The 16,160-nt window shown below is 31.1% G+C and overlaps 1 protein-coding gene across 1 annotated transcript in view; it reads left to right on the plus strand.

Annotated features, from left to right (window-relative positions):
• The window catches only part of LOC107452580 (F-box only protein 38), a 48,946-nt gene that overhangs the window by 15,752 nt on the left and 17,034 nt on the right, over positions 1–16,160 (plus strand). The window contains exons 7-12 of the mRNA XM_071177041.1: positions 544–720; positions 3,366–4,323; positions 4,654–4,828; positions 5,214–5,356; positions 10,211–10,316; positions 15,189–15,291. Of these exons, the coding sequence (XP_071033142.1) occupies positions 544–720; positions 3,366–4,323; positions 4,654–4,828; positions 5,214–5,356; positions 10,211–10,316; positions 15,189–15,291 (1,662 nt within the window). The remainder of the gene's footprint in view (positions 1–543; positions 721–3,365; positions 4,324–4,653; positions 4,829–5,213; positions 5,357–10,210; positions 10,317–15,188; positions 15,292–16,160) is intronic.

The raw sequence follows: 16,160 nt of genomic DNA on the forward strand, positions 1-16,160 counted from the left end.
AAATATACAATTTTAATAAATGATAAAATACTTTTTTGAAATATCCCCATAACAATTAAGAAAGGGTTAGTTACTGGAAGTTTATTAAGGAAGAACATAATTTTTTTTATAACTCCATATAAAAATGACATTTCTTGGAGACTGTGGATATAAATACCGTAAGACATTGTTTAGCTTCAAATCTTGCCAAAATCTCGAATGGATCAAACAAAGACGTGAGAGAAAATTATTATTTAATTTGATATGTTTAATTGCGCTAATAAAAAGTTCTGAAGCAAAATTAACTTATTTCTAGTTAAAAAGTTTTCATTAGTTTTTTGTTTTGTCTTTCTGAAAAGATTATGCCACAATAAGTATTTAATTAGCTCTCAAGTTAAAACATGTGTTAGAATTGAGTAACTTCTCATTAAAATGCTCATTCTCTTTACCTGAGTAGAAACAAGTAAAACAGAAATAAAGAAGATTAATAAAGGCATGTAAATTTAGAAATATTTAAATACAGTTACATAAGTCAAGTGATAATTGAAAGTAATTAATCCTTAGGTGAATGGTCCAACGATACATTGTTAACTCTTGGTCTTGCTGAAATTCCTGACACTCCATCTTCTTTGACTGATAGTGGAATGAAAATTATTGTGGAATTATTTCCAAAAATGAAGAGTTTATCTGTGAGCAACTGTCCGCACCTTATGGCTATGGATCAATGGTACAATTCTCTCGGTAATAAAGTCTGCTTATTTTAAAGTGAAATCAATATTGCATTATATTTAAGTTTGTCACTTGCATATAAAGTGGTCCAGTGATTCATAAAACTTAGTGACTGCTAATTTTGAAATAAGATATTTGTCTTGTTTTGGATGTTTCCATAAGATTTTTTTGTTTAATTTCTTTTGGTAATCAGCGCAAGGTTGCATATAAATTACTGAAATAAAAGTTAAATACAACAGATAACTATTATAGTTTGCAATAAAAAAGATTATTTCATGTGAATAAACATTTTGTATCCTTTGAAGTATATTAAATGTAGCTTAAGATAAAAACAATTAAAATTTGAATAAAAATATTACTAAATAGATTCATAATACAATGAGCTTCCCCTTGATGCTATCGCCATGCATGTATGTTTAAGTGAATATAAATTTAAAATCTTTATAGAGATCACAGAATTAGATAATATTTGTGGGTTTGGTGTTATTTTTCACTTATGTTTATTTGGAATAGTACCCAATTAACTTTTGCATCTATTAGTGAGGATGTATTTTTAGGAAGATGAGGTTAGCATTCAAAAGGAGCCTAATTTATCTTTTCACAGATGATTGTGCTCCGGAAAAAAAATCCGGATTTTTGGCTAACCGTGATCCGGAAGTTAACGGAAATCCGAGGTCCAGAAGTTTCAAGAAATCATTGATCTCATTTATGTATAAAAGTTATTGTATATTTTATTTAAAAGTATTAGAACTAGAATTTATGCTTGGCAATTTTTTTGTAAATATTTTTTCTGGTAGAATAATAAATGTGATTAGAGATAAAAGTAAACTATTACATAATTATTCATTTAAATTGTTCTGTATATAACTTATTTGGAATTTAATGTTTTGAAAATATCAATGACTTAAATTTATAAGCGCATTAACTTTTTGAAATGCGTCGTTAATGATTTTCAGGGTTGGCTTTTTGCCGGCAGAAACTGGTTTTTGCCATGCCAGTGGCAAAAGCTGGTAAAAACTGACAGAAACTAAAAAAACGTCTTTATTAGTTCTAGTAATTGCTTAATAACATTTTGTTTAAGTAAACTCAGGGATGAGATTCTTCCGCGGATTCGCGGATTTCCGCTTTTTCTCAGATTTTTCCATTTTCCCCGCTAATTTCCGCTGAAATTTTTTTTGCACAAGTTAAAATATTTTATGAGGAATTTAATTTTCCACAGAGCGAAATTACTGAAGTCTTTATTCCTCCCTCTGAAGTTTCTCTAAAAATCATTTCCTTGGGATAAAACTGGTTGGCCTTTATACAGGGATGAGATTCTTTTTGTCTCTCGAATTTCAACCTTTTTATCAAAAACTCCGATTCTCTAAAAGTTTCGTTTTTTTAATAAATATCCCNGAAATCATTTCATTTATCTAAATGGAAAATAAGAGTAGGACATCAATTGTATTACAATTCTACAATATTAAGTTACAAACAAAATGAAGGCGTGAAATCCGATATAACAGAACCACTTCTTAAGTACAAATCCAATATTGGTGGAACTGTGACTGAACTTCTAGTTTCTGAAGGAGATATTGTGGAATCAGGGTAAAATAAATGAAATTTTTATATTTAACTGATCACTTAATTATTGCAATAATTCTATGATTGGCAGAGTAGCATTTAATGTTTTTTTGGAAGCACTTAAGAAGTTTAATTAAAAAGATACATTTGAATGAAGTGTCATATTTCTATGTTTTTTCCGGATACATCTTTTTGAAACTCGAGTATTTCCTTTGGGGGTGATATAACATTTAATTTTTTTTAAGTGGTTTCACCATTTATGAGTGATTCTTATCTCCAGCTGATTACCGAACTTAGTTTACTTCTTTTTTTTTTCGTGATATATGTTTCGAAAACAAAATCTGAATAGTACTGAGTTCGTTCAATTGTATGAGCCAGGGTTGGATAAATTTAATATTAGTATATTGTATGCGTAATAACACTATACTTTTCCTCGTTTATTGGTCCTTTCAATATAGTATTTTCTGGATATGGTTAGTGTGTAGGGTAAAATCCTAGAATAGCCCACCTCTTGCGAATTTTTGAAATCTTGCCAAGTTAGAAATTATTACACTGGGATCAACGTTGATTTTCGATTATTAAACAAAACAATTAAAATTATTTCAAATTTATTACCTCACATTTGTAATCCTAGTAACTACTAATTCATTGTGCAATTTATATAAATGTTTGTAATAAATAAGAGAAAATTATATTTTTATTTATTTAGAAGCGACAGGTTAGTTTCAAAGGAGGACGGGTACATTGTTGGACAAGCCGTCCTCGGGGACGGGTAAAATTTCTGAGTTTTTTCGAGCCCTGAAAGGAACCTAATTTATCTTTTAAAATGTGAAAACCAAATTAGAATTTTAAAAATCACCTTTGTTTCTCTATATATCTGACAAAATTACCTTTCATCTAGTATTTATCATCTCTAAAAATATTATTTTAATGTGTTACTTAGTTGGCCTTCTTTTTCATCTGGTAGTCAGAAAATATAAGTAATTTGTGAATTAATTAATGTGTTATTATGTGCAAGGGAATATTTTGATTCTTATTGGTCTTTTTTTTTTTTGTATAAAACTAGTATTTTAAGTACAACAATGTTATTTTAGGAGATCCAGCTCTGCAAGAGTTGACCGATTTGACACTTCAGCATTGTCATTGCATACAGCTGCCTTCCTTTGCACTTTTCCTTGCATTCCTTCCAAAAGTTCAAGTGGTCATCTTGAATGACATGTTTAGGGAGCCTCCCAAAGGATGCAGTCACGTCGGACTGAGTGCCGGAACGGGTCTCGGAATGTCGTCCGCCGTCGTCAGTAACCAAGACGAACACGTCGCTGTGAACGGAAACCAACAAGATTTTGAAGCTCAGGGAGAAGATCTCATTGAAAACGACGATTTGGATGAAATTGTCGAAAACGGTAGATATCAGGAGCCTCACCGAATGGTGCTGCCGCAAGAGTTCTTCGACGACCAAAATAATGCTGCTGCGGCTGTTGCTCCGGTCAGTCTGGATTCTGATGCCAAGAATGGAACAGAAAGTGAAGACACAGATAGCGATGGTGGCAGGAAACCTACAAGGAAAAGACCTTTCAAGCATTCTTGTACTTTTGATCCAACTCAGCCTTCAACCTCTAAATCAGGAAACTGCCTCTGTGCGTGTGATGATAGCTCTGACCCAGAAATGGATGCTTCTTCACCTTTAAGAACTAAAAGATCTGCTATCATAGTTAAAAAAATAAAGAAAGAACACGATTATTCAAAAACGAAAGAGAGTGGGTTTTCTGATTCCGAAGAGGCAAAAAGTGCTGTGGATTGCTTAGTAAATCCTGAATCATCTAGTCGTGTTCTTCAAGATGAGACAGGTTTTGAAACGCAAAGGAATAAAGGACAGTCATCAAAGAAGACTGTAAAAAGGACAATACATGAATCTCATAATTTTGTTAGTGAAGGCACTCAAGCAACGAGTGCAGACATCCGGCGTTCCCACAAGAAACAAAAAGCCTCTCCTCCGAAGAGACGTAGTCAGCGGCGGACAAATAATCAAAATGGTTCCCTCTCTAACTTAATGTAAGATTTCATCAAATGATTTAGTTTAGGGGTGCACAACTTTTTTGAGCGATTCATGTTGGGGCAAATATGATAATGTTAAAGGGTTTTATGCCCTAAATTCTTTTATCAAAAAATTAGTAACATTGTGGGGCGTATGTTATCAACAATGTCAACCTTCATCTATGAAAAGGTACCCCACCATAGAATCAAGTGAACATGTCTTATGTGAATTGGAATTGTATTTTTGTAGTGGTAGATACACTTCAGTACTCCCCCACCAGAATTATAGCTGCAATAGAATTCGATGAAGGGATACCACTGGGTGATTCATTGCTGTTTTGTGAGGAGCCTGGAGAGCTGTATTAAGTTCACTGTCATGTACGCTCATGTGTTGCCTTTAGCAGTCGAGTGTATACTCTGTACATTGTGTGTGATCGAAACTGAGCAGCAACAGCACGAAGAGGTGGATAGTGACGCAGTCACAAGTAGCAAGTCAACTGTTCAATGTGGACCATCCATCGAAGTAGGCTTGTTCAGCTCAAAGTGGGTGTTACTGTCAAGATAGGCGTGCTCATATGGAAGTGAGAGTTTCTGTCTAGGTAGGCATGTTCACATCACCTCCGGGTCACCCATGTGGGGCGTATGTTATCGACAATGTCAACCAGAGTTAAAGCTGTAATAGAATTCGATGTATGGATACCACTAGTTAATTCATTGATGTTTTGTAAGTAACCGGGAGAGCTTTATTAAGATCGCCGTACTTTTGAGTGCTAATCGTGAGAGCTAGATCAAGTTCACAGTTGTGGTTGCTCATTTGTTGCATTTAGCAGTCGAGTGTATATGTTGTACGTGATCGAGACTGAGTAGCAACAGCGTGAAGAGGTGAATAATGTCACAGTCACAAGTAGCTAGTCAATGACAGTCCATCGAAGTTGACATGTTCAAATCGAAATGGGAGTTTCTGTCAAGGAAAACATGCTAACATCACGTCCAAAGGTCACCCATGTGGGGAGAGTTGTTTTCAACTATGTCAACCTTCATTTGTGAAAAGGTACCCCAATATAGAATCGAGTTAACATGTCTTATATTCTAGTGAATTGGAATTCAGTTCAATTCAGTTTGTGCACCCCTATTCCAGTTGCCTTCCCTCCATTCACTTTTTATTCGCAGTGCTTGGAAGGAATGGACACCAGATTTAATGTTCTCTAAATTATTAAATATTGTTTGCTTAAAAGATATATGAATGGGTATTGTTATAGTTCTTTGTGGTTCTTTAAGTAAAGGTTTTATTAGAGAAAGGTGAGCAGCAGTAAAACCATTTGTTTGACATTAAATACTTTCGCATTTTCCAGAAGAAATTTATTGCCATTCAACTGTTGAATGTTCTCTTGCATTTTATTCATAATTTTCAGTTTTATGAAAACAGGCAGTTTTTTTTCTTCTTTATAATATATCATTTTGGAATTTGATTCATAATAATTTTTTTTGTCTCTCTTTAATTTCCTTTTTAATCAAAGATAATTAGAAAAAATAATTGTGTTGTGTATTAAATGTAAGCTAAAGGTTTTTAATGTCATGCTTTGGTATGTCTTTCATTATTTGACGATCCATTATTTTTTTTAATTATTTTTATTATGAAATGATTTCCCCTTTTTTAATGCATCTAAAAATGTTTGTCGTTAACTTTATTTTAATCTATTAATGGTATTATTATTTCTAAAAAATTAAAAAAGATATGACAATGATAAGAATTAATAAAATTGTTCGATTATGTGTTAATTATGGATATGTGATCTCATGCGTCTGAAATGAAACGCAACCTCCAAAAAACAAGAAATCAGAGCAATTGCTTATGCTATATTTCCTATCATTTTCTCAGTTGTTCAAGCCAATGATAGAAACCATTCCTTAAAGGAAGGCTTGATTTGAACTATTTTCCATGGAAATATTTTAAAAAGATCCAATGTCTAAAACAAGATAAAAACTATTTTGTTTATTAAGCGTTTTTAAATTGTCAGATTCAATATTTCTTGTGTTTATTTAAACATTCCTTTGTAGTCCATATTTTATTTTGAACAGTTCATATTTTATTTGGTTTATAGCAGGCTCTTTATTCATCTGATTTATCTATATCTTTATTATTGTTGTAGTTTTTATTTATTTTTATGTACAGTTTAAAATTTTTAATTATTTGGATTGAGAATCTTTTCCTAGATATTATCTGATAGCAATAATCATTTAATATTTTTATAACCATCCGTTCTTTTCTCTTATAAGAGGTAACCTTTAATTTAATTTAATCGGTTTGTTTTTAATATAATATATTTCATAAACATTTTATTAAATGTTCCATTAATTGTGAGAACTGTTAGATATAGCGAGTGAATAAAGTAATGAGTTGAAACTAATTAATGGAATAGTAAATAGACGTATTAACATCAAGTCAACAACAAGTAGCTATTGACAGGCAAATCATTGAAGGACATCTCAGTTAATGAGTTTATTAATGCCAGAATTTGGCAGAGATACGCCACTCCGGAAAAATATGACTAAAAAGGAAACGTTTTTCATCAGAAAGGCTGTACCATTGGATATGTCACATAAAATTTTACCATGTGATCAATCACGGATTTAACGCATGTGTTTCAAATAACAGGTTATATACAAAATAAACGAGTAAATGTTTAAAATGATTATCAAATCTCAAATATATGCAATCTTACTTAAAATCAGAAATTTCAATAATTTTTCAAATGTACAATTGTGCCCAATTCCATTACAACACAATCGCAAACCATCATGTTAATTAAATACCGATTTAAAATACTTCAAAAAATATTAATACAAATAAAATAAGATCTTGTTTTGTGCAAAATTGTGCTACGCAAAACAAATATGAACTCATCCCATTTCTTTTTACTAATTTTAAATTTCTTAAATTTTAACCTATCAGATGAACTGCTAAAAAAAATTTTTTTTTTAAAAATGGGTATAAAAGTTAACAAATCTCGTTTTGAGCAAAATTAAAACATAAAATTATCGTGAGTGAATTATTTCTTTTTTATAATATCCCAGTAAATAATATCCCAAACAAATAAAATGATTAAGCAGCTAAAAATAAGATAAGCATTAAACATTGAATAAATAAAACAGTTCATGTTGCATCGTTTTACTCGAACATCTCTAAGTTTAGAAATCATTTATTTCTAATAGGGAGGTGAACTTCAAGATAGATCGAATTTCACTTGATGCATTCGTTTTAGGGACTTGGATATTATTTTTTCCCTTCACATCTGCAGCAGGGGATAATCCTTGTATAAGACTATTCCTCTTTTGTTGAAAGGGAGATTATTACTCAGGGTGTGTAGCGTTTTTAAAAAGTGCTTAAAGGTGCTTTTTTCCGTTATTTAAAAGCTCTTAAAGGTGCTTTTTTCATTGGGTGTTTTTAAAAAGTTCTTAATTTTTCCTTTTTCCAAAATTAGATTTTATCTTTACCATGTTGATTTTTGCCACGAATTATGCAAAAAGACATTGTCCTATTCAACGTTTTCACAATTCATTCAACCTCAATCTATTTTGGAGTACCGTCGGTCCGTAGTGTATGAAAACACTATTCTTTTTACATGTTTGATGAAATTTCTGGTCCGCATTTGTGTATGAGCTGGATTCAATAGGAAGGATTTTTGTCTATCACGTGCAACTCTGTGCTGCATTTTGCAAGAGATTCTCAATTTCAGACTTCATTTTCCGCCCTCTGGAATCAAAGTGAAAAATCTCTCGAATTTTTACTGATTAGGGGGACTAACTAAACATTGCTATTTTTTTTCTCTATTTGCGATAGAAAATTGAATTTCTCTTGTTAATTTCATTGTTTTTGATGCACCATCGTCTTCGTCATTGGCAAGCAAATAAAACCATCAATTGTCAAGAACTTGCCAACCCTGTCTAAATATGATGCTTTTTTAATACGCTTAAAAATATTTTTGAGTGCTTGAACAGTGCTTAAAAGGTGCTTATTTTTTGTTGAAAAATTTCTCTACACACCTTGTTACATTTCGCCTGCATTCTTTAAAGCATAAAAATAGATTGTTGCAAAAGGGGAAATTTTGGAGAATCAATTCAACAAAAAAGAATTTTCAAACTCAAGTATTAAAACCATTTACTGCTTCCCTTACCAATTTTTTTTTTATTAAACAAATGCAAAAAATCAACATATTTTTTTACTTCATTAATAGGAACTAAAACAATACGCAAGTTTTTAAGTTAAAATTTTAATTTCTTCATGTGTAGAAAATATTTAATTTACCATCAGTTTATTATCCCACATTATCTCGGGCAAGTGAAGAAAGTTAAATATTAGTCTTTGTTTGATTGTTTTTAAAAGAGACAACACAACGTGATAGTTTCCCAAAAGCCAGTGAAGTGATGCCCCTTTTTCTCTTTCTTCCTGTGTAAAGTCAACAGCCATTGTGTTAACAATTGCATAAAACATTTTTGCAGTCCCATAATCTAACAGCATAACTCTCAATCGAACTTCTAATCTCATCAGAATTTTTTTTTTAAGGTTTCGGCCAACTAAAAACATGAGAAAACAAAACGTACTGACAAACTCTGTTACACCCAAGTTTTATCAGGATAATACATACTTGCTATATATACGTACCCAAATTAACTCAGGATAATCAGGCATGCAGTTAAATATGCCTAACACACCAAAATGTAATGTTTTAAATCATAAACACCGTGGTGTATCTTCACGAAATTACGGTGTATAAAAATGTTTATAAACTTATACATTTTTGTGCAGCAATCAACAATTTTTTATTTCTTTAAAGAATTTTTAAGAAAATGGAGGCATATTGAATGTAAATTAAAATAATTTATATAAAAAAACGAAACAAAAAAATTTGATTTAGAACATTCTATAAAAGTTTCTGCGACGGCTGAAGCACGAAAAATAAATTTATTTTTTAATGCTTATACATTTATATTTTATAAAAGATAATGCTCATTAAAAATAGTACCTATAATAAATATTTATTCTAGAATACTTTATGTTATTCTACCTAATTAAGCTTTCGTATTTAACCTTGAATGTGTTGTCATTTATCTTGTTCTTAAATCAACAATTCTCTGGTGAGAATATTGTAATTTAAAATCTCTCTAAACCATGGAGATAATTCTGATTTCTTTTCCAAAATTTGTGTTCAGTATCAAAAATGTTTTCTCTTTGCTTTTAGAACATTGTTTGTTATGCAATTTTTATAATTCATAAATAGGTTGACTAAGGCATGAAAGTATAATTTTTTATTGAAAGCTTATATGGCAAAAGTTTTTATTTAATACTAATAAAATACCTATTCTTCATGAGAGGATGTTAATAAATCAAAAGTGGAATAATTTCATTACGCTATGAAACAGAGCTGTTAAAACAAAGTGTCTATGAGCAACCCCAAACATTGAATTGACATCCTTAAATTTCTTTTCATAATTTAATCTGTCAATTTAAATAATTTTTAATTCACTTAACAATTCATTTATTATTTTCTGATGTAATAAAATAGTAATTTATATTTGAATACATCATTTATTTTTCATTCATGGAAAATGTTATTTCTGACTTTCTATGAGAATAACCTGTTTTTGTTAAGTTGTACTAATAATTTTCTGAACCTAAAATCTTGTTTTTGTAAGAAAGAAAACATGCACAATGTTTTAAAGGAGAAACTTAGATTTAAACACTTCTTTTTAAAAAAATTAGTGAATATTATTGTGTTTTAAAATATTCTGAAAGGTTTATTTTGAATATAAAATACTGTATGAAGTTTTAATCATTGTAGTGTTTTTATAATAGAAGATTAGATTTGAAATGGGTTTGTACTTAATGTATTGTTTTATTCCTTAGTTCTGCTCGAGAGGAACATAAAAAATCCAAGCGTAAACAGGACTTCAGCCTTCAAAACAAAGCCACCAGCACCAGCGATCCTTTAATGGAAGATGATGCTGTCCAGGTATACATTTCTAACATTATAACTTATTGTTTTGAGCTGTACTCTTCAAACTATTCAATGTCTGGTTATATATTTTATTACTATTTTATTTTATGCTTTAAGTTATAATTTACGTTAACTGAATATTATTTTGTAAAAGAAATATCTTTACATAAAAGAGAGTGAAATAATAACAAATAGCCAATCACAGAAGACGTGCAGTTAGTAACACACAAAACAGCCAATTAAAATTGAGAACGCATGTGTGTGTTAAAAGGTAATAATTTTTTAATAATGCTGCTTGCTAAAATGTTACAACTAAACTTACCAGCTAACGCTGAGTGGCGATTTTTATTTTATTTGAATTATGTCTAATGATGGTGTAACCGTTTTCCATTGTTGTCCATGCATTTCTATTGACCTAAAAATCACGAGTAAGGATCCAGTTTTTCCTCATTCATTTCAATATTGTTTTGGTTGTCATCAGCATAAAATTAACAAAAGTCGCAAAGGCATTGTTTTCCTTTAAATATTTTTGTATCCCTAATTTAAAGTTATTTTCCAGTACTATTATTATTAGCAAAAATATTAATTTATGGTTGTGAACTCATCAAATTTGTTCGAACAATATAATGTTATAAGAAAATAAATGTTATTTTAAAAAAGGATTACTTTGAAAAATCACTTCTGTTCACCATGAGATCTAAATTTTTAAAATACAGGGCAACCTCGAAAATCCGGACTGCCGGTTTGGACGGTTCGGATTTTAAATACCTTACTTAAATTGATAGAATTATCGAAGTTTCAAATTCGCCAGGCCGATTTCGCGTTAAAAAGCGCGCGTGTAGAACTCCGACGTTAATTTTAACATAAATGTACACTTTAAATAATAAATAAGAGACATTAAAAATCAAACTTTCCTCATNAATGCTGCTTGCTAAAATGTTACAACTAAACTTACCAGCTGAAGCTGAGTGGCGATTTTTATTTTATTTGAATTATGTCTAATGATGGTGTAACCGTTTTCCATTGTTGTCCATGCATTTCTATTGGCCTAAAAATCACGAGGTAGGACCCAGTTTTTCTTCATTCATTTCAATATTGTTTTGGTTGTCATCAGCATAAAATTAACAAAAGTCGCAAAAGCATTGTTTTCCTTTAAATATTTTTGTATCCTTAATTTAAAGTTATTTTCCAGTACAACTATTATTAGCAAAAATATTAATTTATAGTTGTGAACTCATCAAATTTGTTCGAACAATATAATGTTATAAGAAAATAAATGTTATTTTAAAAAAGGATTACTTTGAAAAATCACTTCTGTTCACCATGAGATCTAACTTTTTAAAATACAGTGCAACCTCGAAAATCCAGACTGCCGGTTTGGATAGTCCGGATTTTAGATACCTTACTTAAATTGATCGAATTATCGAAGTTTCAAATTCGCCAGGCCGATTTCGCGATTAAAAGCGCGCATGTAGACCTCCAACGTTAATTTTAACATAAATATACACTTTAAATAATAAATAAGAGACATTAAAAATCAAACTTTCCTCATTTCCCCCTGTAATCAATCATTTAGATAACATAATATTAGCAATTAAAACTAAAAATATAGGCTTAAAACGAGAGCTGAATTTCAACTTATAACTGAAACAGATGCTTCTAGACTAGACTGTACCAGCTGATACTAATCCTTTTTTTGTTGGGGGATGAAAGAACTTGACCCCACCTCCTATGCTTCAAGGTAAAGAAAGAATCAGTTTTGTTTCTTCACAAGGGGGAAAAACAAGGTGGTAGAAGAACTCCTCCCGAGGGGATTACCCTTTATATTCTTTGTTATCTATACAGAGCTGATAAGAATGACTGGAATTTACTTATCAGCTATGAGCTTTCATTCACTCCCCACCCCTACCTCTTCATTACTGGAGAAGAGTTCAGGTTTTGCGCTCTTGCATTTAAATTTTTATTCTAACCGATTATTATTGTTTTTTTTTTTTTAAATTTTTTCTGGCGAACTGGACGTATGAGTCCGGATTTTAGAAATTTCCGGATTTTGGAGGTCGTACTGTACTAATAGATAGTAATATTTGGACATGGAATATAGAGGCACAAGCGTAAGCAAATAGAATTCCTTTTAGTACTTATATGTTAAGGGAATAGTTTTAACTTTAGTAGAAAAACTGTTCTCTGCCAAGAAAATTATCGGGGTTGGTGAGCGGCAGCGAACAGAGGGCTTACCCCCCTAGTATGATTATATCACTGAAATAAAATTGCAACTTTCTTATTTCTATAAATAAAAATTAGTTAATAAACGGGAAAGGTCAATCTCATTTCATTGACTGAATAACCAAAGAAAAGAAATATTTCATATTATTTCTCGATAATTCTATCTTTTCATTTTATATTGATGCAACATTTGTTTCCATTTATGAGGGAGTTTCTATATAGTTCTTATTGCGGAATTCTTAAAAATGTGTGAACTATATTACCCCCCACTCACTTAGACTCAATAATATGCTTAAGGATGCATTTCTTTTTAACTAAATCTTTTCCTATATATTGGGAGTACAAATTAGTTTGGTCCGTTTTTTGTGTGGTCAAAGATGCATTTATTTCAGAGCAAAATGGATGAACAGATTAATCAAAGTATTGTACATTGCTGGCTACCTCTCAGGCAATTTTCGAATTCCATCTCGAAGAAATGTCTCGTCTTCTGAGGCGATCCAAGTTAGGAGTCAATTTTCGATTTCTGCGAAAAAGGTGAACCGGTGACCTGCCAAATCGTGCTGCATCCGTCGGAACAACCAGTAATCAGAAGGAGCCCTGTCCAACGAATATGCGGGTGCGATAAAATATCCCACTGGAGCATTTCCAAAAATTTTTTTGCAACATCAGGCCGACCGTTATTTGGCAGAAGAATAACTGTGTCATGTCTTTGCTCGTATTCCAGCCGTTTTTATCGTAATGCCCAGCTCAAACGAATCAACTATAGCCTATAATGGAATCGCCAGGTTGTAGCTGCTTGTAGTGTACAAGACTATTCATCATTCTTGAAACGTTGAAACCATTCCCTACATGATTTATCAGTTGGAGCATTGTCATCATAAACTTCTACAATCATTCGTTGCGCTTCGGCTGCACCTTTCTTCCAATTGAAGCAGAAACATAAAGCCTCCCGTAAATGCTGCTTCGTTACCACAAAATTTGACGTATTCAACGAAGTAAAAAACAGGGTTTTTGTATGGAACTCAAAGCGATATAAACTGAATATTATTGACAGACGTCTAACCTCTCTGAAACCACCGAAACCAACTGTCACTATGAAACATTCTTAACAGCCAGAGCCTTCTTTTGAAAACGGACCAAATTAATTTGTACTCACAATACAATTTCAATTAACTTGTATCTGACTGATTTTAGCTTCTTTTATTTTCTCCTTTACAGTTAAAAGGAAAATAACGCTTGTTTTTTTTTATAACTTAGATCTCCATAATAATTGTAGAATGACAGAAACTCTCAAAATGTCATTTTACCCTCAGTTTTATCTTCCCTGCTATTAAAATGAAAATCCAAATAATTTTTTTAAATTAAAAAAAATTATATTTAATAATAAAAAAAAGTAATGAAAAGCTCTTGTAAAATACACTTAATTGTGGGATTGTAGCTGATAATGAATGATCACATTGTTAAACTTGGGTCATAGATTAGTCATGAAAGAAAGCTTTTTAAAAACAGCTTCTATTTTAGTCATATAATTTTGGGATTAAATTCCAATAAAAGATGTAACACATATTGTAATCCAGTTTATAAACTTGTTTAAAAATCAAAATTCTTGAAAAGAATTTCAAATTCAACTTTTATATCATTTCAAACTGTAATTTATTTGTCACATTGTGTATATAAAGCATTGTGAATCACAATTTTGGGATTAAATTCAAATAAAAGATGTAACGCATGTTTTAATCCAGTTTATAAACTTGTTTAGAAATCAAAATTCATGAAAGGAATTTCCACTTTTATATCACTATAATTTATTTGTCACATTGTGTACATAAAGCATTGCCATGTGAGTCACAAAGTAAGGAAAACTCCAGAACCTTTACCTCAAATGAAGACATAAAAACAGTTCTTCAAAACATGCATTTTCAATTGAATTGTTGTTGTAGGATTTCTCATATAAAATGGGTAACTTTGCTGAATATGACTGATAACAAAATTTCACACAATTCATAGCCAATTCCATAAAACACAGAACCTTCAACTCAGTAGAATGGCAACTACATACAATCTCATATATTATGTCAATTTATCTCTAATTGAATTTTTAACATAATGAGGTATTTAAAGTGATTACATTATTTAAACTGAACTTTGTGGCGCGGCAGCCCATAGAGGACCAAGGTCTACTGTGCCCATCTCAGTTTTCTTGACCTTGGACTCCGGGGTGCAAGAGCAGATGTTCTGGTCAGCCGAACGCGGAACCCCAAGTGTTCAGTTCCCGAGCGTGCTTGGTACTCATTTATCGACCCACTGGAGGGATGAAAGGCTGAGTAAACCTTGCCCGGCCGGAGGATCAAACCCAGGACCTGTGGCACGGGAGCGTGAAGCCCACCGGGCATCAATTACATTATTTAAGTAGACTTAAAAAAATGATATTTTGTGAGATCTGAAACAAAAGATCTCACATGCTGAGAAAATGAATTTAATTAAAATTTTAATCCATGTTGGCCAAAAAGAAAAATAAATAATAATTAAATTATTTTTCAGGATTGGTTGATGAGGTGAGAAAATTTAAAAGCTAATTAGTATTCTATTTAGTAATCAGAACCATAATAGTAATTCTATTGTTATGATACTGATAAAAAGGCATTAATGATCTCCTCTTTTTAGATTTTGAGGCTGGTTTCTGAATCATTAATCAGTTTAAGTGTGATAGCGTGTGGTGTATCAGATGTTATAGTGGATCATTGTCATAATTTAACTCATTTAGAAGGTAAGTAGTATCAGGAATTGATATTTATAATTTACATCAGCTATATTATTTGCTTAGTCAAAAGCCTCAATAAAAAGTCAAACCAAGGTTTTGAAATGCGTTTTCTTAAATAAAAAATAATTACATTTTTTTTCCTTCATGAAAATGAGTGCTTTAAGAGGTTCATATATTAGGAAAATCAATTTCTTTAAAATTGTTCACCTTAAAAGTTATTTTAGTCATCTGTTAATAATTAAAATAAAATTTTAGTTCATTTATGAACTGTCTGAGCAATTGTCTAGTTGTTTAAAAAGTTAAATAAGAACACCTGTTATTAGAATGTTTTCTTTTCCTACTTCTTTTATTTGAATGCCTTCGGGCTAAAAATAAATTTCCCGTTCATCACAACACACCCACTCAGAAATAAAATAATATTGTAAAAAAGTGTAATAAGTTTTTACGACACCAAATGTTTTTAGAACTTTACATTTAGAATATAATGTGAAAACAAAAGCATGCTATTGGACTTCAGGTCAAGAAATTAAATCTAAAAAAAATATTGGCACTTATAAATTGAGTAAATATTTCATTTGTATCATTACAGTATTTAAGACTAGCAGATCTATTTGTGTTGAAATGCATATCAAAATTTATAACTTTTTATACAATGATTTGTTACATAGAAATAAAAGCCTATTCTGATGTTACATTATTTTGTTATCAACTCAGTGCTTTCTTTCTTAATATCTCACAATTTTTCTTCAAAAAAGCTGTTTCATTTTACATCAAACAGTGTTGTCTAAAGGTACGCTCATCTTTCGCATGATGTTGTTTTTAAAATTAGGAATTAATCACAAAGGATTCCATTTGTAAAACTTGTTTATCCTATG

The sequence above is a fragment of the Parasteatoda tepidariorum genome, chromosome 2 (assembly GCF_043381705.1).
Source record: "Parasteatoda tepidariorum isolate YZ-2023 chromosome 2, CAS_Ptep_4.0, whole genome shotgun sequence".
Classification (NCBI taxonomy): domain Eukaryota; kingdom Metazoa; phylum Arthropoda; class Arachnida; order Araneae; family Theridiidae; genus Parasteatoda; species Parasteatoda tepidariorum.